The following is a 27,724-nucleotide window of genomic DNA, read 5'->3' as shown; positions in this document are numbered from 1 at the left end:
GGTCGTTCATTCCAGTTTTGTGCATTGAACGTTGCAGGTCGGGCACGGAAATACAGACGGGCGCACGGTAAATATAATGTATTATGTTATTTAGAAATGTTGCTGCTGTTGCCATCGCAGTTGTCGTTGTTACATGTTTTATTTATACAAACTTAATGTATATAAGAAAATTGAAAGATTTGAAATATTACACCAAAGTGTAGTGAGAGCGTAAATTGCATATTTCGTTTGTTTGCGGTCACACTTAAAGAACCGAACGATTTGCTTTTTGCTTTTTTAGAGCAGATTGACAGCCCCGTTTGCTGGCACAGAAAGCTTTTATACAAATACATAAAGCGCTTTTTGGGAGCTTCAACTTTGCTTTTATTGTTGCATTTTTAGTGTAATTTTCGACGTGAAGAAATCGAGACGTTCGTGTGAGTAGCGGAGTCTTAATTTCCTTGCAGCTTAAGCGAAACGCGTATAATAAATGTGGAACAGCATGCAAATCGAATTACAATAACAAGCGATTCCGAAAGGTGTGTGTATGTGTCTGTGTGTGTGTATGTGTGATAAAGAAAAATATTTATAAATTGTCAAGAGCAAGCTGACATTTTCAGCTAAAGAGAGCAAGTAAAAAATACAAAATTTAAAAAGCAACAGCGCAGAGTACAATTTTGTGTGCATTGAAGCTGTGTGTTTGTGTGTGGGTAAACGAGTGATTCTGTATGAGTGCGACACGAAAACAGGTGTATTCATGTGTATATGTACATGTATAGCCGAAAAAGAAAAGCAACAGCAAAACAAATAAATGGATATGTGAAATTCTTATAAACATATATTACTACAAAAACACACAACTCCCCATAGAGCTACTGAGACGTTTATTTTTGATGTTGCGCCAATCTCAACTCTGACATACATACATATGTATGTAGATATGTGCGAATGTATGCTTGTGTACTCGTAATCTCGTCGTTCGTTCGCTGTTATTGCGTTTTCACTTGTATGTGAGCACAATACGGTTGTCTCACTTCCACTTCCAGAGTGTTCGAGAGAGCGAGAGAGAGAGACGCTTAAGCGCAGTTACGCGAGAGCTCCCATAATTGTTTGAGAGTGCATGTGTGTGTGTGGTAGAGTGTGAATGTGTGAGTGTTAGACAAGGCTTAAAAGCAAAGTTCAGCGTGAGAATTTCCATCCAACTTAAAGAAGAAATTTTTTGCAGAATCGACGACAGTCAAGCAAAAGCACTAAAAGCGGAAAGTGAAGCAAACAAAATAAAACATTAATTTTGCGGCTATCGAGCAGCAAGCAACAAATTCAATAAGAAGAAACACTATCGAAATTCAAGTAAAAGGCCCAAAAGCAGGCAACGCGGCAACAAGTTCAAAATGTGGAACCAAAAGGCAACAGCAGCAACAAGTGATAATAACAAGGAAAAGGCACCAACAACAACCACCACAACAGCAGCGGACGATTGTAGCTGTGCTGCTGATGGTGTTAGTGTTGCCAGCACTGCCAATCCAGCCAGTGTTGAGCAACAACCCAAAGTGCCCGCAACAATTGAAAATAACAGTAAACAAATAACAGCAACAACAACAAACACAACATCATCATTTGGCGGCAGAAGTAACGAGAGCAGCAGCAGCGAAAAAAAAGAATTAGCAGCACAAAGCGAAACAACTGATTCTGGTTTCATCTCTGGTCCGCAATCAACGCAAATCTTTAGTGAGGAAATATTCGAAGATAACGACGAAGAGTCGTCATCGGACAAGGGCCAACAAAAACCAGAGCAACAGCAACAACAACAATTGGGTAAAGATAAGAAGCCAGCAACGGCAACAGTGTCGGATTCGGGTTTTCTAACCGAGGAAATTGAAGTCTCTGGAGAGCAGCAGACAGAGCAAGAGCAGGAACAGGAGACGGAAATGCGCCTCAAATACAATGTCGACAAGGGCACCAAGCAATGGACGGTACAATCGAGCCTGGCCAGCGACGAGCCTATTAACAATCTCAATTCAGCCACAACAACTGCCAATAATCCCCCCAGCAGCAACAATACAACAACAACTGGACGCAACAAGAATGCAGCACAGACAACAACAAATGTTGGACTCAATAATAGCAACATCATGAACGCATGGGAGCAATTCTTTCAACAGAACGACGATGGCGACACGTGAGTATACCTTCCAAGTATTTCCGTTTAAATTGACACCCAAAAATAATTCATTGCGAATTAGGAATTACCCAAAGAATTTGTGTACTATAAATAGCATTGTCTGATTTAAGAGATAGGGAAATCCTATAAAAAAATTATATACCATTATGAAAATCCCATGCTTTGCCCTTTGGCCTACGTCTCAAATAATGAGCAAGACTTGAACTTACTCTTAAATTGTGATAACCGGGGGATTCTTATAAAATATTTGAGAATTTCCAAATCTTAGTACTTCCCCAAGTTTTGTTTAAATAATATTTTGCATCACAAAGGCCAACAAACATGAGCTGTATATAAAAATAACACAGAGTTTTAACTAGACTTAGACCTATTAAAAGATAGACTACGAATAAGTCTTGTGGACATAGAATATTCAACATGCTCTTGAAGCAATGTCAAGTCAGGGTGCTTTTTCAACAGAATTTCGTACACAAATTTATACTCAGTGGGGGAGACACATGAATCACATGAATGCAAAGACAAAAGAGGCAAGTTCAGAGACTCTGCCGAGACACATGTTAGTCAGACAGTCAGGGGTTTTCCTGGTATGCAGCTGATCGTTATAGTATTTTACCTGAGCTGAACTGAGCTGAGCGTACATTGAACAGGTTTACGGCGGGGTTTTACGACGCACAACAAGTGGGAAATGTGCAGGTAAACGATCGATCGAATCAACGACTTAACCTTGCACTTTCCTCTCTGTCTCTCTAACAGTCCATTGCATTTGGCCTGCATCTCTGGCTATATGGATGTGGTTGAAGCCTTGATTCGCATGGCACCGCATCCATGCCTCTTGAATATCCAAAACGATGTAGCACAGACTCCACTGCATTTGGCTGCTCTAACCGCACAGCCAACAATTCTGCGCAGGCTTCTTCTGGCTGGCGCCGAGGTGAGTCTATCTTTCAATCTATTCAAATATTTGAATTGAAATTCAGCTAATCAAGCAATCAATTTACTAATCAATCTCTTTCTTCCATCTGTTTAGCCCACAGTACGTGATCGACATGGCAATACAGCACTCCATCTATCCACAATCGCGGGCGAGAAGCAATGTGTGCGCGCTCTAACCGAGAAATTTGGCGCTAGTGAGATCCAGGAGGCGCATCGTCATTATGGCTACCTTTCAAACGATAAGGCAGTCAGTTCGCTGAGCTATGCCCGCCTGCCCGCCGATCTGGAGATGCGCAATTATGATGGTGAGTGAAGAATTGTAACTCTCAAGAACATTCCATCATTATGAGGGAGAAGCAATGTATTTCGGAATGTATTGAAGCCTTTGCGATTGCACTAGAATATAATTTCCAAAAGTCTGCTCTGTATAGTATTCGATTATTATGGTTTTTGGCAGTCACATTTGAAAGCATTTTGAAATGCTGCCAAAAAATACCTTAACATAGTATAGATCTATATTTTAGCTGTCGCCCGCCATCGGCTAGCCACACTGCGAGACACAAGTCTGCGATGTATCTAGATATATACATATATGTGTGTGTATAAATATAAATAAATATTGTACATGTTCAGCATGTGATCTAGGCGAATATGAATGCCTGCTTTTTGCCGCCTCTGTCTGAGCAGATGCCAAAGAATTATAAAAATACATTGGCCTCCGCCGTCGCAACATTTTCGCGAGAAAAATGTTTTTCATTGGGTTTTTGTTATTGATTTTCTATATACTGTATATAGAGAATTTTCCTCGCCGCCTTGACGTCAGCAAATGTGTCGGCATTGTTTATAATCAATTGCAATGGCAATTGTGATATTTTGTGGACGGAGAACTTAACTGAATATGATTACGAATACGTTTATTCGAGGCGCGGCCTTATTTCCTTATTGATTATTTAATTTATAAACGTTCAATCCGATTATCGATTTTCAACAGGTACCAAAGGAGAGGTGGAAAAAAATGTGGGTGTCATTTCGCTTCCTATTGTCTCGCAAAAGTTTCCCAATAACAACTCTCGAAAGGAAAAAAAAAGAAAAAACAGAAAATGAAACTAAGCCGGAAGAAAGTAAAAGTCGACGTTGGCCGTTGTTAGCTAGCTTGTGCAACTGTCGACGGCAAAAAGGTTAATAAACTTGTACTTGTCGTGCCATCGAGCAAAGTTTGTGGGCGTTGCAGTTGTATATACATAGCTGCAGAGTTTACTTTAACCTTTCGCTTCATTTGTTTAATCGATTATTATTTTGGGGATATGTTTAACCTTGTTAAAAAAAAAATATAACAACAACAATCGAGCCGAATTGGCCATCGTTTTATTGTGTGTTGTGTGTTGCTTGAGCATTCGCAAACATATGGCGAACAAACATTTGGCAGCTGCTTACAACCGGACAAAACCGGTTCGCACAAACACACTGCAAACAGCTGCTGACCGAACCCACACATACACTCTGTGATGTGGTCTATATATAAACTAGCAGACATTGCACATAACATGCGGAATTGGTTTAGGTTTATACATATATACATACTATATGTACATATGTTTAACTGTTCGTCGAGTCGGCTGCTTCAATGCAGACAAACTTGCCAAAGAAAAAAACCAATGAAAAGCTGATCATAAAATGAAGACGACTTGCAAATGCGCTTGCCAACAATTTTAAACAATTTAAAGATGCCAAAGTTCAATTTGAAATATTTGGGAAATTTCCCAAATCATTTTCTTAGATAGTTTAATCTGTTTCATAGCTAAAAACAATAGTTAGACTCATGGTAAATTTAGAAATTTTGTTTACAATCAATCAGTCAATTTGTGAGAGCATCCAAAAAACAAGCAAGCGAAACGATGACGATGACGACGACGTCGAAATGTTTCGCCGCGACTTATTTCAAATTTTTTTTTTTGGGTTTTTCCAAAAACATCAACCAACAGTTGCGATTATTTCCGAATATATCAAGTAATTTAAAAAATTTAAGGGAATGGAGGCTATCAGAGACCACATAAATGCAATTACTATTTAAATTAGATTCCTGCAAGTGTGTAAATAACATAAAAATTCGTAGAAAGATTAAAAATAGCGTCACACTAAAAAAAAATTGAAGAAATTCTCAGAAGAAATTAATAAATTTATTTAATCATATAGAAAAACAAATGCGTACAATTTTTTTTTTTTTGTGTGACGTAATTAAGACCAGGATGATGTTAGTTAACATGACTGTTAGTTAACATGACTGTTGGTTAACATATGTTGAGCAAACTTATTTATAGACTGCGATTTGTCTAAATTTAATGTGCCATTTTGTCTTGCACTTAAGCGAATTGCAAAGCAGCAACAACGATGAGTCGAGAAAATGTGGAAAATGTTACGAAAATAGTCAGCGCTTTTCCTTACACATTTTCGCGCTGGCCATAGGCCAAGACTTTAAATACTTATAAAGTAAATATGTCGGCAAAAATAAAACGTTGGAAATTTTGAGCCAATTCTTTTTATGTAGCAGCATCTCAGACATCGTCTGTCCATTATTGAGTATATATTATATATAATTATAGGCAACCACATATCAATCTCAATGCATAATTTACTTATCAGCCTTTTTGATATTTTAATTGTTTGAGGTTATCGCGTTAACAACGACCCCGAAAGTGGTTATGCTTTTATTTATTTAATTGTAAGTATTTTATGCTGGTCATTAATATACCCTATACTTTATTGCAATGCTTTATATCTTAGCTGAGTTGTTAGAATGAAAATTATTTCTTTCAGTGCATATGCAGGTGTGCGAATACTTCATTATGCATTCAGCAGCAATCAGGAGGAGGACGGGGAGCTGTAAAGTATTGAGGGTGGAAAGTATATTTAGATTCTTAAAGGCAGTCGGGTTTAAGCCGTAGTCCGACAACAGACAGGGTATATTGCGGTCGCTCAATTGCTGTTCTGGAATCGGAATAAGAATAACTGCTGGAAATTCCCAGCTATTTCTGGCCTTCAGCTCTTTGGCTGGAGCAAGGACAATTTGCTATTTAATATTCTTTCATTTGGCTTTCATTCACGCGCTCTCGCACACGCAAACCCCAATATCGAATTAGTTTCATATTATGCGACTGTATAAATAGGTGCACGCAAGGGATTAATTATAAATAGAATATATACAATATTGGAATACATTTTGTTCAGTTATTTTGGACTGGCTCGTTTTGGTCATAAACCAGATTATATCGATTATGATTCGGGTCGACATTATCAGCAGTTGTATATAGAACTTGATTTTGATTTGATTTGAATTCGCAACGTAAACACAACCTGATATCATCTCATTTAAGTAAAGAAAGATACTTATGACTTCTGTTAGCAATTCCCAATGGGTTTCTCTTTCTTTCTCTGTATTTTCGGGGTGCTAATCACAACAATCTTATCGCCATTGACGTCACCCCTCTCTCGAAGCACATTAAGGGAATTTCAGAACGATTAACAAAACTCTAACAATCTGATACGTCGACGACGTAAAGATCTGTTGTAAATATGGAAAAAAAACGGCCCACAAAAAAAACCCCAAGGAAAATGTGTCTCATTACAAGACATAAAATGTGACCTCAAAAATCCCAAGATAGTCCAAAAATGGGAAAACATTAAATAAAACCATATACAGCAATATTAATTGAGTAGATTCGTAATCCCCTTGGCAACTGAAACTGACTAAACCTTATCGAATAAACGGCGAATAGACTCGTAAATCCCAAAAAACCCCATTGGTGGTCGTCTATTATTGTGGTTCGCGTTAAATACAGTGTCCGGTAAAAAAAGGCTATCTATATGATAACTATTATCACTGGTTTTACCATTACCATATTTTGTTGCTGTTTTTTCTTGCTTTTTGTTTAGGGTATTTCCCAGTTTATAAAGAAAGTTTGCGTTAATTGATATGAAGTACTTGAGAGAGTACTTCTTACAATATGGGTCTCGAAAACCTTAACCAAAGTTTGAGCTATGTATAGCGTATTCCCCAATGTCGAAAATTTATCTTTCTCTTTATGGTTTGGGGCCAACATGTGTTTTTGCTCATTTTAACGCTATCAGAGTGACTTGCTTCTCCAGTTAATGGTAATGGGTAATAGGTAATGGGTGTTGGGAACTGCGCACACACATGTACTCGACAAAGTCGACTATATTGACTTAGATAGTACGTAATTGAGTGGGGAATGCCGTCGAAATGTGGATTGATCATTCGATGCGACACACATACAGAGAGAATGTAAGAAACTTAATTAAGGAAACTGGAAATGGAAATTCAAGCTGTAGTTGCATAACAATTGCGAACGCAAGCTGCCATAAATGACAAAGTGATGCTTGATCCAGTTATTGATCGATATCGATAGCAACAGTTATCGACTTTAAATAAATGTAAATAGCGCAAGGAAATTGTAACTTCAGAAAGCAGTTATCGATAACAATTGCACTTGCAGAGCTTGCTTTATATAAATGTAACGCGTTAAAAGGAAATGATATCTTCAGAAACAAATTTCAGTATTTACTTTTAATACTCGTATCGCGTTTCATCTAATCTGTTCTAATGACGAACCGACAGACAGACAGACAGAATGACAGGCAGGCGGCAATATGCGACCATGTCCGTACGTAAACAAACAGGTTTAACCCACAACAGTTAACGTCAATAAATAAAATAAAAATATTACTCCGTTGCTTGTTGGTAATGCTTTATTAGCTGCTAATGACATTTACATTTGCATTACAACAACACGTTAGTCAGCAGCAGCGTCTCTAGACAAGGTCAGGCCGGGCTTGATTCCCTCTCCCCAAACCGATGAATATAGCTATTATAACATACATATATGTATATATATTTATAGAGAGGTATTATGAGCTCATTGCAAGCACTGCTTAACGGAAGTTGCAGATCATAATAAATGCTACTTTATATGGACGAAAACAAATGAATCTTCAATTTGAATTGCAATTTCCACGGTGTGACACACATCGAGGGTATTGAGTGAGTTTTACAGAGACGCCTACATGGCGTATGCGTGATGGGGTAAACCCCCGTAACAATTGTCAACAACAACTTTTACCAGTCTTTATCGGCGCTCCCCGCATTATCAGCCCAGGTAGTCAGGCAGTCAGGCGGGCACTTGACAATGCCTTTTTTGGAGCCAGCATTTTACAGTGTCTGACCTCTTCGCATTGCGGGCTTTTCCCACATTTGCTTAACTACAGAGGCATGTGAGGTATTAACTGGTGCCAACACGTGACACGATCACACCTCCCGCGCCCCCTTTTGGCTTTGCTTCCTATGTGATCGTCGCGCATTTCATTTGCATTTCGTTTAAAAGAAAGTCAACAAACGGTTTAATGACATAACCAAAGCTTGAGCTCGGCTTACAGTCGCATTTTTTTTATTTTTGGCTAAACCTCAAGACTTTCATTGCCAAATGGGCAAGTAAAGTACAACAAAAAAATATGGAAAATCCAAGTGGTATTTAATAGTGCTAAATTGTCTTTTTGTGTCATGCTTCGTTTGCCAAATGTGATCTTGGGTTTTCTGTGACAATTAACCGCTTGGGATTTTCACTTCATTTCCACCCAGGTGAAACTTTCCAGTCACAAAATTGACATAAATGTGGCGCCGCCAGAAGTCTTTAAGTAAATACCCATTAACGACATATTGTTCGCTCGTTGTTTAAACAGTTGTGCATTGTCTTTGCTAGACAAACCCGAGCAGAGTTTTCGTTTTCGTCTTCGACTCTATTGCGTTTTAGCCTAGGTAAATCCCCAATCCCCCACTGGCCTGCTTCTTTGTAAAGCTACCGAAATACATAGAATACCAAATTTCTTTGCATACCCATATTTTTAGAAGTCTAGCGAATTATTCGATAACATAACCTTTTCCATTTAATAATAACAAATTGTTTTCGCTTTTAATATCGGAGAGTCTGAACGGAACTTATTTGTTTTGTACAAGAAACCGGTTAAATGAATTCATATTGCGATAAACCTATTGCTCCCTAGGGAGAGTACATTGCCCCTTTGTAAGGCGATTAAGATTGTTCAATAGTTGAGCGATAAATAAACATGATGCTGTGCTTTCCCAATAATTAAATACACTACCAGATGTTTCTCGAAACATGAATTACAAGCAAGTAAAAAGTCTGTAGTCCAAAGTGCTCAGTACTCTGAAATAAATTCAATTAAAATGCTTCACACTTATCCGATCATAATGAAATTTGTAAAAGGTATTTGGAAAATATTGAAATGACGCTGGCAGTAAACAATAATGCCCTATTACACGAGTAAACAATAACAATAATTCCTTCAACAATAGGGAATTCCCAACTTATTACAGACGAAGCGTCAATATTTTTCTTCGATTCAACAGTGCAATTGATAATGTACTTAAGTCAATTTCATTGAGAATGAATTTGTTTTCTAATACTGAAGTATGCATTCACAATCAAGAACCGAAATCTAATGCAAGCGATGACAATCGAAATTGACAGTTATCTATATGCAAAGCATAGCGATCGTTGTCGTTGTCGCTGCCACAGATAATGGCTAAAACTTGTTGAATTATTTAACGAAAAAAAAAACAGATGATACAAGTAGATATTAAATTTCATATAAACAATGCGAATTTATGATTTAATTATGAATCAATGAACTGTTCAATTGCCACTTTGCTGAAGGACAAACAACCAAACGAAACTGAACTGAACTGGCCAGGAAAATAAACGAGTTGTCAAAAATACCAAACAAACAGCTGCCAAGAATTCAAATTATAATAATATAAGAAATTAATAAATATAAAAGAAACAAAAAAAATTGAAATAACGCTTCGGACAATGAGCACAATTAATTAAAAATGAACCAAAGACAAAGGGAGCAGAGGGAGCTACACACAAAACACAAAAAAAAAAAAAAAACACCGTCTTTAATATTTGCGCTGTCAATAAATTTGTGAACTTTGCGACTCGACTTATGGGAGTACTTTCAACTGCGCCGTGGGTTTTTTTCGACCGCTCTTGAGGTCGCGGCATGTGCAAATATCATATGATATAATGGATCAGGGAGAAGCGAGTGGGATGCACGATGACAGAACAATTGAATAATTGCGAAGAGTGCGACAACAATTTGGTTTTTCAGAGCAATTCGAAATGCGTTTTCGTAACGCCTATTAATTGCTTGAACTCACATTCGATTAGCGTTAATACTACTATTTGATTATCTGATTTCAAGTTTAACTGCTTTTATTTCTGCTTGATTCTTTTTTTTCCATTTGTTGTTTAGTTTTTTTTTTATTTGCTGGGGTCTCGCTGGTTTTAACTCTCAGACTTGTTGGCAGCCGCAAAGATAGAGCTTTAGATTATACTCCTCCTCCTCCTCGCCTCCCTTCTGCGCTGCCATCTGATGAGCTCAGGTGTTGGCTTGGAACGGATTTCGTATTTGAAATCTAAGGCGCGTGACGCAGCACAGCTTGGGAATTCCCCAAGTTTGAAACAAACGTTTGTGTTTAATATTTCATATTTAATATATTTGAAAACACAAAACGTGTGTGTGCACATAAATAGTTATACATATATACATATGCCAGATACTGATATATATATATAGATAGTCATATAACATATTTATGTACAAGTTTATAAGTCTTTAATCGTATGCTAACGATCGGCACACAAGTTTTGGGCCACAATGGAACTTTGCTTTTACTATCGAGTTTTGCTATAATCTCGCCTCCTCCTCTAAACCCATAGTAACCACCTCAGAGATGCTGGGACTCGAGCTCCGAGCTTTGTCTCTGCTCGTGGCAAGATCGCTCCGTTTGGCTCACACGATGAAAGAAAGAAAAAAAAATGTTGTCATCGTTTATATTTAAAACTTGTGACACAATTGTTGTTATTGTTTGTAAGCCCGCGAACTGGACTGCGGCGATAGACTAGCAGAGAAGAGACCGACCCGGCTTTAACTTTCTTGCCAAGATTTCGGCTTTCTTTCGCCGGTGTTGGCGCTGCTCATAAAATGTATTGAAATGAAATGTGGATAGCTACTTTTAGTCAGATTGATTCATACGCGATTTATATGTCTAGTCATTTGAGTTAAATCATACGCGTAAATACCTTTGACTCAGCGCTACCTTCAATCATCATCAACATCATACGCGGCATGATTAATTAGATTCTAAAAACAAAACGACGCAACGATAAATCCCAAATGCGCAGTTATCGTGCTGGCAACGCGCATGCGTAACGATAACCACAATTATCGTTTTACAAATGTGAATGTAGTTGGCAACGCGGACGTTTAGCTTATGAAAGTTCTTGCGGAAATTAAATGCAAAACAAGCGGCACAACTGTAAGTGTGTGTGAAAGTCAATCAACAGCACGTGTAGCTCTAAAACCAATAACAACAACATCAGCAATAGCAGCAGCACAACAGCAACAACAACAATAGCTACGTCAAAGCAAAGCAAAGCAAAAGCTGTGTTGGTTCATCTGTATGCGCGATCAGACAGCGGGGGCTCAATTTGAGAATTTTTTTATTTATTTTTATTCATTTTTTTTCTTTGGTTAAGAGTGTCTCTTCAGTAATACTACGCGTCAAATGTCAGTTGAATTATTGCAGATTTTATTTTTTCATTTCTTTTTTTGTATTTTTGTTTATTTTTTTCAAACGTGCAAATTATGTGCAAACATTTTTGCTCTTAAAACGTTAAACCAATTTGAACTTGAGCAAACTTGTTGGCCGGTCGGTTGCTCCAACAAAATTCAGCTTGTTTGGTTTGTTAACTCTTTTGTTGTTGTTGCTGTTGTTGTTGAGGCTGTCGCTTTTTATGCCACTGCTGGTTTTTTTGACTTTAGTTGTTGACTTTGTTGCTGTAGCTGTTATTGCTGCTGTTTTATTGTGGGAATTTCTTGGGTTTTTCAACGCACACCAATGCACACGATACACACTCACACACGCATTCGACACTCGTGGATATGCTTATGTATGTACTATGTGTGTGTACATTGTCTCCATATGGCAAAAGCGTTCGCACAGTTGACTCCCCTTTTCGCCTTCACTCCCCTCACAGTCTTGTCTACCTCGCTGCGCATCGTTGCTGTTGTTGTCGTAATCAAAGCTTTCGCGTTGTTTTTGGTATTTTAAAACGCTACTTGCTTAACAACAACAACACCAGCAACAGTTGAAGTGGCAAAGCTTTTTTATGAAGCGCTTTTGAAGAGATCGTATTTCATTCATAAATGGAAGCTTAAATGTACAATGGGATTGGCAAATTAATTAATGACTTTAATTTCTTGTTATTTTCAGGTGAACGTTGCGTACATTTGGCCGCTGAGGGTGGACACATTGACATTTTGCGCATTTTAGTATCACACGGAGCCGACATTAATGCCAGGGTAAGATTATCTGCAACGATTATAAAAGTGAAAAAGATTACTAACTATGCCATTTTTGTTTGCAGGAGGGAAAAGGTGGACGCACACCACTGCACATTGCTATCGAGTACTGCAATGAGGATCTGGCCAACTTTTTGCTGGATGAGTGCGAGAAACTGAACCTAGAGACAGCCACATATGCCGGACTAACGGCATATCAAGTCGCAAGCGTATTGAATAAGTCACGTATGCAGAACATACTCAAGAACCGCGGTGCTGAGACATTAACGCCGCCCGATAGTGATTGTGACAGTAGCGATATTGAAGATTTAGACGATACGAAGGTGAGCGTCACAGCCTAAAAACAAAAAATCCAAGCAAAGCTAAATCAATACAAAAATCAAAAAGCATTCATTGAAAAGCATTGATACACCCATAGTAGCATTAGGTCTCAATGCAAAAACAGCTTCCAAAATGTTCAAACAAAAAAATAGAAAGAAAGAGTAGAACTGTAAAATACAAACAAGCTGAACTGGTATTCAGTTGATGAAAATGAAATGAATAATTGTACGGTAACACTTATGTATGTATTGTTAATTCAACCAAAAGAAAAAAAACACAAAAAAGGAAAAATCAAAATCAAGGGAAGCAAACAAAATCAAGAAACAACAAAAAAAAGAACCAACCAGAAAAAGAATATAGCAGCATAGATAAGTTAATATATTATAACCAACTACAAATTAGACATGCTCTATGTTTTAGTAGAGCATCGATTGAAAGCTGAATGTTGCCCACTGTAAGAATCCACCAACAAAATAACGAACAAAATGCAATATACATACAACATTATCTCTAGATTAAATGTAAACAAAAAGAAAACGAAGATATATCCATCTTTCATCTGTATACATATGAAATATTATATTTATGCTGTTATATGACGTAACTGTCACCTGCCCCTCTCGTCCCCTCCCCAAATATCTTCTAACTGTTGTCTAATTTAAGCTGTCTATGTAACTTGATGTTTGTCACTCTCTATCTCGCTGTCTCATGCGTGCGATTCTTTAACTATATATCTATCTGTACTTTTTATCTGTGTGTGTGCGTCTTGTTTGTTGTGTATAAATGTGTGTGCGTGTATGTGTAATATATAGATATGTATAACTAAAAATAGATCTAGAACTAGAACTATACGAAATGTATTTACGTGTTTTTTTAGCAGTCAAACATGTTGTTTTGGCTTCTCTCTTAACTCTTAACCACTTATCATCATAAAAAAAGGAAACAAGAAAAGAAAAGCAAATGCAAAAGAAGAAACTTGAACCACATAACATTAAATATGCGCTAGTTAATTAAGTTAGTTAAATCTAATTGATGTGTTTTAATGTTCTCTGACTGAATGAATTATGTTTGCAAAAATAAAACATTTTATTCGAAAATCCAAATTGTAATTCTTTAATCGGCCACAAGTAGAAGAAAAGTATATTATACTATATCTAGTACTATGTAAGTATGTATGTTCTTTTGCATGTCTATCGTTCTCATTGTTTATTTCGTTCTTTTTGTTGGTAAATTCTTTAATTTCATTTCACTTGTAAGCAATTTTAAATATGTTTCTTTTGAACGATGGATATTTATTGCATAACTTAACATGTAGTTCAAATATTTTATTTTCCAATTTTCGATTTGAATTTTTTAATTTACATATACTAAATTTAATTTATTTTATTATGTTTGCTTTGATTCGTTGTGCTGCACACTCTTAATCTTTTGTTTTTCTTCTGAATCTTGTGTCTTACAGATGTACGATCGTTTTGGTGATCCGCGCTACTTTGTCAGCTATAGTGGCTGTAATCCTATGACAGTGGCTTAGAAAAGTATGAACATGTATTTAATTCAAATGATTCCGAATGGTCAGCCGAAAATCCAATATTCCAACATGCAACAACAAAACGAAGCTGAACAAATGAACAAACCCGATTAATTAAGCGAAAAGCACCCGATTTCGAAATGAAATACATAAGGTTTATTACAATATAAAAGTATGTGTCACATAAATAAAAACATAATGAAATACACATAATAGAATGCACATTCTTAAATTAACAAATATAAGCTAAATCAAAATGCATCAAACATCAATTGGTGTCTTAAAATTCCTAGTACATTAATTTTTTAGCTAGTTAAATATTAGATGATGAGATTAAAGTAGTCCTAACGCAGACTCTGACGGAAAACGCTCTTCTTGGCATTGCTGTTCACATTGGCCACCTTCTTGGCCGCCATTGGGATCGGGTGCAAAGCAATTCCATAGACGCAGCGTTTCATCCGCCCCAGCACTAATCACTGTGCTGCCATCCGGGGACATGGCCATTTGGAGCACACGAGACGTGTGTCCGGTTAGATCCGCTTGCTTCACCATCGTTGGATACTTCCAGATTGTCAGTTGATTGTTGGCAAACCCGTGTGCCGAAATCAGCTCCTTGTAGTGGCGCGAAAAGAGCAGCGAGCACACTTGCGATTTGGAGTCCACAGACTTAATAAGCGAACCATTGTGCACATTCCAGAACTTAATGCAACGATCCGCAGTGCCACCTCCCGAAGCCAGAGTATTCGTTTGCCAAGGACACCAGGCTAAAGCGCGCACAGCCGCCTGATGCTCCGTGAATTTATGGAGTGGCTCCTGTGCAGTGCCCACTCCACTGCTGCCCAGCGACCAGACATTAACCAGATTATCGTTGCCACCGCTGGCCAAATACTTGAAGTCGGTGGACCACTTGAGCCCGCACACTTCCTGGGCATGGCCATTCAATGAGGATAGTTTGTGCTCTCGTGAGCGCACATCATGATGGATAATGGTGCCGTCACGGCTGCCCGACGACACTAGATACGAGTTCCATGCCAAGGAGCCAACTCGAGCACCATGACCGTCCATCACACGTAGACGCTTTACTTTGGAGCAGTCCCACAACTCGACGGCGCCAGTGCTATTGCCAATAGCCAGTATTTGACCTTCCTGGATCCAGGAGAGTGCGCATGCATAGTCGCCCTCCTCATACTCGTTGAGCTGCTCAATATTTCCAGTGGCAGCATTCCACAGATATACACAATTACCCAAAGCGACGGCCACAATATTATCGCCGCTCCAGTCCATCAGATTGAGATCTAAAGTGAAGCGAGATTAGCAGATGTGCATCAACGAAGTTAACTCCCACTTACAGTAGTCGTTGATAAAATCGGGAGCATCAAGTATGCGCTCCGAGGTGGTTGGAATGTAACGTGATCCGCTCTTGGTCGATATGGGCGTCTTCAGAGAATAGACAACTTTTAGAGGATTTGTGTGCGATTCAGGCGCAGCAGGTGCTTTGTTCTGATAGCACAAAATGCGTCCACTCTTGGCGTTGTCTCCACTCACTTGCGCTGCTTCTGTAATAAGCTTCTGGTGATCACTCTTGGGCGCCGATGCCTGTACATTGTTATCGTTGTTGCTGCCCGTGGGTTGCTCATCGTTCTCCTCGTCTGACTTTTCATCCTTTTTCACCTGCAGGGGAAGCAATTAATGTGTATTCCAGGCTAAATCGCTTCGCAAGGAATAGTTACCAGATAGTGCGCGAGCTCAAAGTTGGTTGCCGCTCGATTTGGAATGAAACGATCGCCGCCTCCAGGTGTCTTGGATGGCGTTGTCATGGATTTTTTTGCTTTGGCTTCAGAGTTCTTGCCGGGCGTCTTTGTCGACGCCTGGACGCCGGAGAAACTAGTGTTATAGGAGACGGAGAGCACAGAACGTGTGGTGTTTGCACTTCCATTCATGGACGCCTCCAGCTTCTTCTTCCAGCGGGGCGCAGGACCACGCGTGTCCCCGTCCATCACTAGGGCATTTTGCAGGTCACTCACAAAGTTAAATTGCGACATTTTTGAAGTTGTGTATGTTTTACTTTACTAAATTACTTTACTAAATTACTTTACTATATTTTTACTATATTAAAATCACAATTTTTACGTTATTTGCTGTTTATTATTTGACTCGTTTGTAGGATGTGTTGCTTGTTTGAAGCGTCGAGAGAAAAGTGCAATGGCGGTTTGGAAATGCCGCGGTATGAAAATCGCGCCGTAAAATTATACCAGGGCTACACACTCTCATCGCCATATTGCACCTGCAATTTTAAGCACAGCTGTTACTGTTGCAACAGTAATTATATTGCATTAAATCAAATAATAAATTAATTATAATAATGTTTAGCAAAAACGCAATCAAGTATTATTCTATTTAAATTTTATTCGCAAATCATTTGATTTGAACGTGTGCGCAACAAGCATATGTGCGATATTTGGTATATTTTGCAAAGTCACGGTGAAAACAAGAAATTAAAAATAGTGATACCGTAAACCGTGCTGTGCAGAAAAGCTATTTGTATTCGTTTGATTTCGCAATTGTCTGAAAAATTTATTTTTTACGAAAATCTGACCAGTGGTAGAAAGACCAAGTGATGAGATAAAATGTTGAAGACGATGTGTTTTTTGGAAAACACAGATATATCAAACTACTTGACGCGCCTTTTTCGAAATGTCTTGCTCTTTTTTGGCGATAAAATGTATATTTTAGAGATGTAGCGTGTGGCCACACCCCATCTCCAATACAGCTGTCATCATCGCCGCACGACTCACCCCTCAGTACGTTTCTGTAATAATTTTGTAAGAAAAAAAATTCAAAGCCAGTTAATTTGGATTTGATTAAAGGGTGCTAGCACAGTATTCAACAAACCCCAACCAACAGAATGGCCTTCAACTTTACTGCATTCACTTATATTGTGGCGCTAATCGGTGATGCATTCTTAATATTTTTCGCAATATTTCATGTCATTGCGTTCGATGAACTGAAAACAGATTACAAAAATCCAATTGATCAGTGTAACAGTCTAAATCCGGTAAGCAACTTAGTATACACTTTTTTATTACCATATTTAATGAAATTTTTGTTTGCAGCTGGTTCTACCGGAATATTTGTTACACATATTCATTAATTTGTTATTCCTCTTCTGCGGAGAATGGTTCTCGCTATGCATCAATATACCTCTGATAGCCTATCACATTTGGCGGTAAGTTAAAGGGCAAAAGCTTTTGTTGGGTATGTCAGATCTGAGCCCAGCAGACAGTCATTATTCAACAGTTTTTCAGCCGCCGGCAACATAGCTGGTTTGAGCTGAGCTTTGTACTTCGTTTCCCAAATATTTGACCTGGGTAATTTATAAGGGACATTTTTGCAAGATCGTTACGCTAGGGGGAAATTTTTTGTTCTTTGGTTTTTGTTTGTATGGGATATAAAAACAGTAGTGTCTCACAAATTTTGACAAATTAATAAATCATAATTGGTTTAGGTACAAAAATCGCCCTGTTATGTCTGGTCCGGGTCTGTATGATCCCACCACGGTGCTGAAGACGGACACGTTATCTCGTAATATGCGAGAAGGTTGGATTAAGTTGGCTGTCTACCTGATTAGTTTCTTCTACTACATCTACGGGTAATTATAAATGTTTTATAAATCGTGCTGTCTCGCCTAAATATGTATATTATTATTGGCTAATTTTAGCATGGTCTATTCGCTCATCTCAACATAGAGGGTACGGGCAAAGCTGTCTGGGGATCTCATTGTTGTTTGGCACCAGCGCAGCGCATTAACTACATCCTCTCTCTCTCTCTCTCTGCATCGTTAAAGTCGTCATAAACTAGTGCATGTGTGGCAATCGGTTAAAAACAAATCGAACAAATATTTCACGTGTAAATTCAGAGTTAAATTCATAATGCGATAGATCCATAACGAAAGACATCTTCGACATAACGTTAATATTCTGTGTATTGTCGAAGACTGCTAATGTTTTTTAATGATTAATTAATTATTACTCTTTTTTTTAATATTGATTTGCATTTTGGTAGTTGAAGCCTGAAAGAAAATAAAGTAAAATTATATTAAATTCATTTCTATATCTTTTTAAATTACGCATAGCTTCAAGGAGAGCGGAATTTTTGATTGAGACGACCCTGAAGCTAACCCGTCATATCATATTCATCGTAAAGATTACGACTCATACCTTATCAGGCAACTTGTGAACAAGATAAATTTAAATGCTAACAAAATTGTAAGTTACTATGCTTGATAATTGGTTTATTACATATTCGAAATGAAATCGAACTTGGACTTTTGTACAATTCAAACTGCATTCCCATTAAAATATAATATAGTATTATTATTAGCAATGTATTCACAATAATTTATAATTGAATAGTGAAGGACGAGTGGGGCGGTGTGGAGGACAAGGTCGGGGTATTTAGCATTAATTATGACATAAAAACAACAAAGAACAGAAAGAAGAATATCAAGACACCGAAAATCTTAATCATGAGCCAACGATTCTTTGAAACGGACTGAAAGTATTTGAGAATTTCGCCATGCGCCGCCTCAATATTCAGTTCCGCATCCGCTACATTGGTATCGATGCGTTCAACAATCTCCTCCTGCTCTTTGACCATATGCGCCAGCTGCTGAAAGATGCCGCCCAGCTCCACAATGGTCGATTCAATATTCTGCATCGTTTCCGCTCGCTGTTGCACATATGTGTCGGACTCATCGTAGATGGCCAACTGCTGCTGCTGCTGCAAATGCGCTGGCGATGGACCAAGCAGTGGTGAGGTGTCGCTCATATCTATGCTGACTGCTTGATTCTCCTCGCTGAGCAGCAGCGATCCCTGCTTCGCTGTCGACGGTGAAACGGTGTGTGCAGCAAGTGGCCCAGGTCCTTGGCTGAATTGATCGCGACGCGTCTTCTGATGCTTGAGATTTTCGGTGCGCACTTCCAGTATCTGTTTGAAGTCGGTGCTCATGCTGGCCAGCTTGGATTGAAGTGCAAGCACCATGTTAGAGGAATGTGAGACCAGATGTTTGCCATTGCTGGTGCGTCGTTGATCCTTGGAGATGTCCTGCAATCGGGCAATCTGTTGATTCAAGGCATTCAAATCGCCCTTAATGATGTACGTCAACTCTTGGATCTCTTGTGGTCGATCATCGAAAAGAGTCTTCTTTTTGGCCACTGCCAAGAAAGAAAAAGAAACTGTTAGTTAAGGGAAAGTTTGCAAATAGTCAGCTTTACTTACACATGGTCAACTTCTCCAGCTTGGCATATGTGCTGGCAATGTTCTTGCCTATGAAGCGTGCAACCATCATGAACTCGGAGTAGCTTTGCACCTGTTTGGCCTTGCGAGGATCTCTTATATTGACAGCTCTGGTGATGTTCCGAGACTGTAGCGAACGTATCGCATTCGCAAATTCTCCCGTGCGATCTCTGGCTGCCATTATGAAGACTTCCTGCTGCGGTTCCAAGTCCAAATCAAGTTCACCCTCTGGCTGTACTCCAAAATTATCGAAGTTGTTGTTGTCACCTTGCTGCGACTGTAGCTGTGGATGATTGCCAGTGACAACTGCGGCAGCGGCGCTCAGGGGTTGCTGGATAAACGAACGTAGCGCCTGTCCCGAGCGTGACGAGATGCCACTGAAGAGATTCCACTGGCCACGCGCTGCCTTGTTGTATTTGTCGTCTACGTCGACGTCGGCAGCAAAATGCTGCGCTTCGCCAATGTGTATGGCAGCCTCAAGCGTTGGCTGCACAAATTGCTGCTGCAGCCCTGGTTGGATTAGCGTTGAATGTTGTTGTTGCTGCTGCTGCACCAAGGGAGGTTGTGGAACACTGCTGTAATTGCTGGTGTATTCCTGGTCCGTTTGCTGATGGCGACGTCGAGTTTGCATCTCATTGCAAGTCAAATAGCGCTGTTTTTGTTGCTGCTATTGTTATCTGAATTTTGTGTCGTTGACGTTGCTTTTTTGCATTCGTCATGCACTTGTTTTTAACTGCTTGTAATTGTTGTTGAGCTTGCGAAACTCTCTTTCAACTTTATGAAATTTACAGAGGAACGCGCTGATTGACTTGTATGCACACAGTTTGTTTTGCATTAATTTTTGGGATATATTTGCAGTCGAATTTGGCAATTTTTAATTACAAAACGCTAAATATTTTGCCAGAAAGAAAACTCACGAACGCACACACACACACACTGCCAAGCCAAATTCCAGATGACAGATGACGTGTTGCTGCGGTAGTGAGCTACCAACGCATTTCAAACTAAAAAATATCAATTAAAAATTGTATTTAATTACCTATGCCTCATACTATCCAACCTTCTAAATATTTTTTTCAACCCACTTTATCTTAATATAAATTATTATTCAATGGGTTTTGTGATATGAACGTTAATATATTACGATTTCAGATTTTATGGTATAAAAATACCAAATTGGCGGAGGTGGACAGCCCCACCGGTAACTCTTCTGACAGCTGCTCATACTCTTGTGCTGCTTCTTCTTCGACCTAGTGTTTTTTCATTTTCATTGAGGTCTCGTGTGCCAATTGTAAAATTAATTAATGTTTTTACTTAATTAAATAAATATCCGTTGTATTATCAAAGAAAATGACGCTCTATCACTTTGGCAATTGTGTGGCACTATTAATGCCCTATTACTTTACCTATAAATACTCTGGCTTGTAAGTTAAAAATGCCGCTCCCCCAAAATAAACTGTGTCAATCAATAAATTACAATTGTTACCCCTATATATTTTGTAAGATCTGAATATGGTGCATTCTGGAAGTGCGTGCAGGCAGGATGTATTTATATATTTACGCAACTCTGTAAAATGCTAGTTTTAGCCACATTCTTTTACTCGGATAATTCTTCCAATAGCGGGGAGTTTAACTTCTTTGCGGTAAGTTTACAATTTAATTTTTGTTGAAGTGTTATCTGGATTGATATAAAAATCTCTATGTAGGAAATACTGCGTTGCAGTGTGGATATGGCGGATCTTCTCGGCTTTGCTTTAATTCTAAGCCGTATTCCCGGCAAAGGCCATTCTAAGCTGATTACCGCAGGATTGGGATGTAAGCTAATTGGATTCTAGTTGGAGCTCGATGGAAAATTAATTTCTCTTTATATTTTCTAGGGGCAACCGCAGAGGTAATATTGTCGCGTGGCATTATGCTTTGGGTTGGTGCTCGTGGCACCGAATTTAGCTGGATATACATTCAAAAATGCTTGGAGTCTAATGTGCTGCTAGTGCAGCACTTAACCACTGCCACCTTGATTTGGCTTTTCACTCGGCACGATCTCAACAAGGCATTGAAACCGCTAGTTTCCATTCTTCTGGCGGTTACCATCTTTAAGGGCGTCTGGCTGGAGGGTCTGTTGCACATTCTCAGCATTGGACCGTGGTCAGCGATTGCGTTCAAGGCGCTCGTTGCCGGCATCATTGGATTCTGTTCACTGAATATCTATGCAGGCCTCGCCCAGCAAATTGGCATTTAATCTGCACTTGCATATTTAATATACATGTATTGTTTCATTTATTATTTGTGTTGGTTGTCACGGGTTTTAAGTTAGGTACACGATTTTGTAATGACAACCAAGGAAAAAGCTTAGAAAATTACAAGAATGTTAATGAATTATAGTTATTGTATAGCGATGATAACAAAAATCGACTTCTTACAAACGAAAAGAAAACAAAAAGACACTTCTCTTAATACAGATACTAATTAAATACGATTATTCGCCGAAACATTTTCGATGAGCTTTATGGACTCTGGGCCCAAGGCAATGGCATCCATTTCAAGCGTTCCCAATTTTTTTGAGATCTGAATGAAGCCATCACGTGAAAGAGCTGTAAGGGTGAGTATATTTTAATTGATAAGATAAGATTTCAGTGTTTTAGCTTACATAACAAATGGCTAAAAGCTAGGGCGGCTTTAAAACGGTCTGGAAATGATTTGAGAAACTTGTCAGCATCAATTGACTTTAGGTCCGGATTATCACGCCATATCGCTAGGAAATCCATCATAATGCTGTATGAATCTTTGTGAAAAAGAGAAGTTTAGGAATAATCAAAGCATTAACTATAGTTGAATTAAACTACCAAAATCATTACGCTCAGCACACTTAATGTGCTCGACTGGGTTGTTATTAGTGATGTTGCTAAACGGCTGCAACTCCAGGGCAAGTAGTAAATTGTCCTGTGGTTCATCTAACGTTAATATTGGAGGTTGAGAAGAATTCTCTAATTGTTGTGGTAATTGAACAGCGTTTAAAATGTTGCTGGCTAAGGCATCGTTGTAATCGACATCAAGTATTGCTCGAAGTGTGTATTCGCAGTCCGATTCACATTGTTCACTGCTCAACTGAACTCGAAAAAGGACACTGAAAACCAAGCTACTTAATTACACCAATAATTAATGTATTCATTAAATTCTTACCTTTGCTTAAAGCTGTTTAGCAACGTAAAGCATTGCTTTAAAGTTTTTGGTTTTTTATCCACAGTATTTGCATTAGCTAAATCTTCGTAATATTTCATTCGATGCTTAAGGATTTCTCCACGCGAAAGTTTAATATATTTATCAATTTTTAATTTTAATTTACGTGAATTTCGCCGATTTAATTTTAATGAATTAAAGTTAGTTGGATAAATAGTTGATACCTCAGCTGTTGGTGCTACATTGTCCACAATCTCATCAAAATGATGGAGTTCTTGCAGATTATGCTGATTTTGCGAATTGATAGAAATATTTGTTAATGTAGGTTTTTTGACACTTAACTCTGATGATTCATTAGCTTCGGGAGATTTGCGTTTCACTGCAATATACACAAATATTAATAGTGCACAATACTACACATGAATAAAATTGTTATGTACATGAATTTCTAACTGGTAGAAACTGTTGAAGCGCTTCCTCATCCATCTGACCAAGTTCGCCAAAGCCATCATTCCCTACGACTTCTGCTACATCGAACTCAGCTACTGTCAGTTTCTCAGTGATGCTAATATATTGCTCGGTTGTAAAAATAGCCTACATAATTTATTACATTTAAATCTTGTTTTAAAGAAATTATAGCTTCAAACGTACCTGCTTAATGTTAAACAGTTGATTCTCGTCGGACCAAAATTGCGATTCATTTAGCATATTTCTATAGTAATCCATATGATCTTCGTCCAATAGCTGTGGACTCGCAATTCTGGCACGTTTCGACACACAGACGGTTCTAGAGATCACTTGCTTGCGTTTACGCCTCACGTAAATCGAAGAAGCACGTGTCGAAGAGGAAGCCGCTACGACATCGTCGAATGGAAAGTTGGTGCCCTTAATTTGATCTAGCAAACGTTTGGTGTCGTCTGATCGCAATGAAGAAAATAATACAAAATAATTGATTGGACCATACGACTAGTGAGCAGGTGAAGAATTTGTATAAAGCTTTACTATGTTTGGACGCAAACATACCCTACCCTTCTTCACACCCGGGTACCGGGTATATTAACTTACTCAGCAGTGAGGACACCTGATGGTTGTATATGAAGCTGACACCAAAAGTAAGGCGAGCAATGTCGGAGAAAGCCACACTTCTTTTGCATAATTCATTTACATCATCCCTGTTCTGATTGTGTTCTATTATGTCCTTAATTTGTTTACTGGGAGATAAAAATCCATTTATATCATCCCAATTGGAAGATTTCGAAAGTAAGAACTTACCAACAGTTGACAACGTTCGCGAATCTAATTTCATCCAGTGCCAAATGCTTGGCAGATTGAGTTGTAGCCCATTTGTATTGGCCGGCAACCCAACATGGTCGCAACAACTTATTACTTTCTTGCAAGCTGAAGTTATAGTGTTTCAGCGCCATTATTAATTAATTCATTTTTGATTTCCCGACTTCATGAAAAAGTGGGATGAAGTAACGGTAGAATTATACATCCCTGGCGGTAAAACGCCAATCATAGTGTGACCCCACTGTTACGAACTGCAAATAGCCGATATGCTGAAGGCGGATTTAGGACATTTGGTCATAACAACGTGCGGTCACACTGGATAGTTTGTTATTAAAACAGTGACAAACAGGACACAAAAAAGCGAGCGATTTAATTAAATTCTACGCAGTTTTTTTCATCATTCCCTAAAACAAAAACTCCCTTTCGTTATTAAGTGCCAAGTGCGGCTTTATCTACATGGTAATTTGTGAAACATAAATTCACACATAGAACACATCTTCTGACCAATGACTAATAGTTGTTGTGGCTAAAAAATTGTGTGCGGGTGTGGAATGTTTGTGATTGTTGTCGATACGAGATGATAAGGGAGGTGCTTTTTTCATTTTCATTTTAATTATTTTCAATGCATTTCCAGGGTGATAACAAAATATGCGACATTAGCAATGAAGTGCTGGAGGAACTGAAGAAATTTCGCTTTCGCAAGAGTCAAACCAACTCGGCGTTAATATGTAAATAACAGAAAATATGTCACCGCTTGATGATTGGCATGGCAACAGAACATTGATTGATGAGTTTCTTTACTTTGCAGTAAAAGTAGACAGGGAGAAACAATTGGTGGTGCTGGACGAACTAATTGATGATATATCCGTCGAGGAGTTGCAGGACTCATTGCCAGGACATCAGCCACGTTATGTGATATACACATATAAAATGGTGCACGATGATCAACGCATTTCGTATCCAATGTGTTTTATTTTCTACACGCCGCGCGACAGTCAAATAGGTCTGCAAATGATGTACGCCTGCACGAAAAGCGCCCTCCAGCGGGAGGTAGACTTAACTCGCGTCTACGAGATACGCGAACTCGATGAATTGACCGAAGAGTGGCTACGAGCGAAGCTTAAATAGATCGATAACGCTGAGTAATCAATCTGCATGAGGTATAAAGCAATATTTTACAATGTAGTTTCTCTCTCAAAATAGCATTAAAACAAAAAACACTTACATATTTTGAATGGAGCAAAGCCAATACCAACGATAACGATACATACCAATACCAAACAAAAAAAGTAACAAAACAAGAAGTAATTTTTTTCAACAAGACATTATGCATTTATATTGTAATATCAGTATATAGTTGAACATGTGCGTGCATATGTAAGTGATTTAGTTGTGCATTTAAGCGCGAGTAATAATGAATATAAATGACATCAATTGACAATTAGCAATGATCTTATAGAAGCTGTGCTTGCCAAATTTATGTATATTTATTGTACAAAAAGAATACAAAGCTAACATGACAAACAAACAATTCCATTTTATATATACAACACACGTGCGTATTCATATAAATAATAAATACATACACATATGTACTGCTTAAATAAAAGTGTTCATATTATCTACAAACTAATTTCAGTTTAGTTCCTTTAATACTCGCTGAATATAGAGTAAAAGTATTTTATTCATATAAGAATATCTTAGAATTATAAATTAATAGTGCAAGCGTTGCGCCGCCGTGTGATGCAGCATTGTGTAGCGACTCTCACTGGGCGTTGGTGGAGGAGGCGGCGGCGGAGCGAGCATGTGTGCCATGGCAGCCATGCCCATTTGATGGGTGGCCGCGTTTGGAGGTGCCAGATGGTGCAGCTGCAGTGCATCGTGATGATGCATAGCTGCTGCTGCTGTGGCTGATGGCGTCGCCGCGGGATGATGATGCGGATGATAATGATGGGTCATGGGAGGTGGCGGTGCAGGCGGTGGCAACGGTAAATTCAACAGATTATTGTGCGCTGCATGGCTGCGAAAGTGCAGACTTAAGCTCTCCGCTGTGTTGTAGGCCTTGTCGCAGTCCGGACACTTGAAGAGAGCATGCTCTAATGCTGTATCAAGACCCACAGGGTCAGTGTCGATGGCCTCATCATCATCGTCATCCACGATGTCTTGCTCAGTGCCCGCATCCAGTGGATGCAACTTGAGTTTGTGAGCACGCATGTCGCGACGCCTGCTAAACGATTTCCCGCACACATCGCAATGATGATTCTTAATCCCGGTGTGCGTAATCATGTGCTTCGACAGATCACCAGCCGTGTAAAACGCCTTCTGGCACAGCGAACAAATTTGATCACGCACGCCGCTGTGTATTTTCTGGTGTGCCTGAAAGTTGCCCAGCGCCGAGAACTGCTTGGAGCAGATCTCACACTGGAATGGCTTGTTTCCGGTGTGCGTTCGCTCGTGCACCTTAAGATTGTGCTTCTGGGCAAAACGCTGAGCACAATAGCTGCAGGCGTAGGGCTTCTCACCGGTATGTGTGCGAATGTGTTGCGTGAGCTGGGCGGCACACTTAAAGCTCTTGTGGCAGGTGGCGACATAGCAGGTGTGCGGCAGTTTTGGTACCGGCTTTGGACCGCGTTTTTTGTGACTTTCGGGCGGTTTGCGTTGGTAGCGCGATCGTCGCTTGCCGCGTTTCATTGCATCGGCTCCAACGTCTTCGTCGTCACTGGAGTTGAGCGGATGATTGGCTTGCGGCATTGGCTTAATCTCGTTGGCCACGAATTCAGTGTTAGTGGCCGCATCGTGACGCCACGACTCGTGTAATCCCAGATATTGACGGAGTCTCATATCACTATTTTCGCACTCCTGCTGAAAATGATAGGCGACGCCCAGGCGATACAGACAGTTGTTGCAAATGCCCACTGGCAAACCGTCAGTCTTATAAACCTGTATTGCAAAATTAATAAAAAATATTTTTGTGTTTGCTGAGAAAGCTTACGCGAATTTTGGAGCACATCATCAGCATCTGTGAGGGCATCATAGCGAAATCGGTGCTGTAAATGGAAGTTAATGGGTTCGGTGCCCCCTCCTCTAAGCAGACGCGACATATTTTGTGCACATTAAAATCCATATTATTGCAAAGTTGCTGTATTATTCGAATGTAAACATTTTACGTAGTTGTCCATCAGCTGTAAAATTGTTTGCTTCAGTGGTGCAGTGAACAACAACAGCTGGCACTCAGCTCAAAACGCAGTGTTGCTAAATGGCAAAATTTTATTTTTAAAAAAATGCAGAATAGGCATAAAAAACGGTGAACTCGTTTTTTTAAGCTGGAATTTTTATGAAAAACAAAATATTTTTAATAAAAATTTAATAGGAGGGGAATTAACTGAATGATTTAAAGATTAATCAAACATAATTGTTCAACCACAAATAGGGCTTTTTATGAAATAAAGAGGTTTGAGTATCGATGACTGCAAGCAAATCGATTTTTGTCATAATACATCAATATTTGGAAAAGTTTATCAATGATGTATCGATAGTGCCATTGATGTTTCTCCACCTCT

The 27,724-nt window shown here is 39.0% G+C and overlaps 8 protein-coding genes across 11 annotated transcripts; 4 read left to right on the top strand and 4 right to left on the bottom strand.

The window, feature by feature from the left end:
• Positions 1–315: 315 nt before the first annotated feature.
• Positions 316–14,596, top strand: LOC132783545 (NF-kappa-B inhibitor cactus). Of its 3 annotated transcripts, none has more exons than XM_060788775.1 (7): positions 316–416; positions 1,205–2,158; positions 2,915–3,092; positions 3,189–3,399; positions 12,465–12,553; positions 12,619–12,876; positions 14,334–14,596. In XM_060788775.1, the coding sequence occupies exons 2-7, from the start codon at positions 1,371–1,373 to the stop codon at positions 14,403–14,405; spliced, it is 1,596 nt and encodes a 531-aa protein (XP_060644758.1). In that variant the 5' UTR covers positions 316–416; positions 1,205–1,370; the 3' UTR covers positions 14,406–14,596. The 3 variants fall into 3 exon arrangements, with proteins under 3 accessions (XP_060644758.1, XP_060644756.1, XP_060644759.1); XM_060788773.1 differs by having other exon boundaries at positions 372–518; XM_060788776.1 differs by lacking the exon at positions 14,334–14,596 and having other exon boundaries at positions 372–518; positions 12,619–13,971.
• Positions 14,536–16,734, bottom strand: LOC132783546 (cell division cycle protein 20 homolog). The gene is given in 4 exon segments (XM_060788777.1): positions 14,536–14,821; positions 14,823–15,697; positions 15,752–16,073; positions 16,133–16,734. Coding segments are annotated over 4 exon segments (1,584 nt in total). The 5' UTR covers positions 16,445–16,734; the 3' UTR covers positions 14,536–14,746.
• A 431-nt stretch (positions 16,735–17,165) lies between these two features.
• Positions 17,166–18,506, top strand: LOC132783558 (protein cornichon). The gene is made up of 4 exons (XM_060788793.1): positions 17,166–17,457; positions 17,516–17,628; positions 17,908–18,051; positions 18,121–18,506. The coding sequence occupies exons 1-4, from the start codon at positions 17,308–17,310 to the stop codon at positions 18,146–18,148; spliced, it is 435 nt and encodes a 144-aa protein (XP_060644776.1). The 5' UTR covers positions 17,166–17,307; the 3' UTR covers positions 18,149–18,506.
• Positions 18,507–18,754: 248 nt separating this feature from the next.
• On the bottom strand, positions 18,755–20,652 carry LOC132783548 (syntaxin-5). Its single transcript, XM_060788779.1, has 2 exons — positions 19,680–20,652; positions 18,755–19,615 (listed from the first exon to the last, which is right to left on the bottom strand). Exons 1-2 carry the CDS (start codon positions 20,326–20,328, stop codon positions 18,867–18,869), a joined length of 1,398 nt encoding a protein of 465 aa, XP_060644762.1. The 5' UTR covers positions 20,329–20,652; the 3' UTR covers positions 18,755–18,866.
• Positions 20,653–20,938: 286 nt separating this feature from the next.
• Positions 20,939–22,073, top strand: LOC132783556 (BOS complex subunit TMEM147). Its single transcript, XM_060788789.1, has 4 exons — positions 20,939–21,121; positions 21,202–21,340; positions 21,404–21,512; positions 21,575–22,073. The coding sequence occupies exons 1-4, from the start codon at positions 21,048–21,050 to the stop codon at positions 21,934–21,936; spliced, it is 684 nt and encodes a 227-aa protein (XP_060644772.1). The 5' UTR covers positions 20,939–21,047; the 3' UTR covers positions 21,937–22,073.
• An 80-nt stretch (positions 22,074–22,153) lies between these two features.
• LOC132783544 (uncharacterized) lies at positions 22,154–24,374 on the bottom strand. Of its 2 annotated transcripts, none has more exons than XM_060788772.1 (8): positions 24,147–24,374; positions 23,940–24,085; positions 23,526–23,791; positions 23,315–23,468; positions 22,878–23,253; positions 22,541–22,821; positions 22,345–22,479; positions 22,154–22,262 (listed from the first exon to the last, which is right to left on the bottom strand). In XM_060788772.1, the coding sequence occupies exons 1-8, from the start codon at positions 24,296–24,298 to the stop codon at positions 22,237–22,239; spliced, it is 1,536 nt and encodes a 511-aa protein (XP_060644755.1). In that variant the 5' UTR covers positions 24,299–24,374; the 3' UTR covers positions 22,154–22,236. The 2 variants fall into 2 exon arrangements, with proteins under 2 accessions (XP_060644755.1, XP_060644754.1); XM_060788771.1 differs by having other exon boundaries at positions 22,164–22,288; positions 24,147–24,373.
• Positions 24,375–24,469: 95 nt separating this feature from the next.
• Positions 24,470–25,743, top strand: LOC132783559 (glia maturation factor beta). Its single transcript, XM_060788794.1, has 3 exons — positions 24,470–24,623; positions 24,799–24,892; positions 24,973–25,743. The coding sequence occupies exons 1-3, from the start codon at positions 24,621–24,623 to the stop codon at positions 25,290–25,292; spliced, it is 417 nt and encodes a 138-aa protein (XP_060644777.1). The 5' UTR covers positions 24,470–24,620; the 3' UTR covers positions 25,293–25,743.
• Positions 25,488–27,621, bottom strand: LOC132783549 (zinc finger and BTB domain-containing protein 17). The gene is made up of 2 exons (XM_060788780.1): positions 27,157–27,621; positions 25,488–27,104 (listed from the first exon to the last, which is right to left on the bottom strand). The coding sequence occupies exons 1-2, from the start codon at positions 27,286–27,288 to the stop codon at positions 25,878–25,880; spliced, it is 1,359 nt and encodes a 452-aa protein (XP_060644763.1). The 5' UTR covers positions 27,289–27,621; the 3' UTR covers positions 25,488–25,877.
• Positions 27,622–27,724: the final 103 nt, after the last annotated feature.

This window comes from Drosophila nasuta, chromosome 2L, assembly GCF_023558535.2.
Source record: "Drosophila nasuta strain 15112-1781.00 chromosome 2L, ASM2355853v1, whole genome shotgun sequence".
In the NCBI taxonomy this organism is placed as follows: domain Eukaryota; kingdom Metazoa; phylum Arthropoda; class Insecta; order Diptera; family Drosophilidae; genus Drosophila; species Drosophila nasuta.
This window is presented reverse-complemented; position numbering and strand designations above follow the sequence as displayed.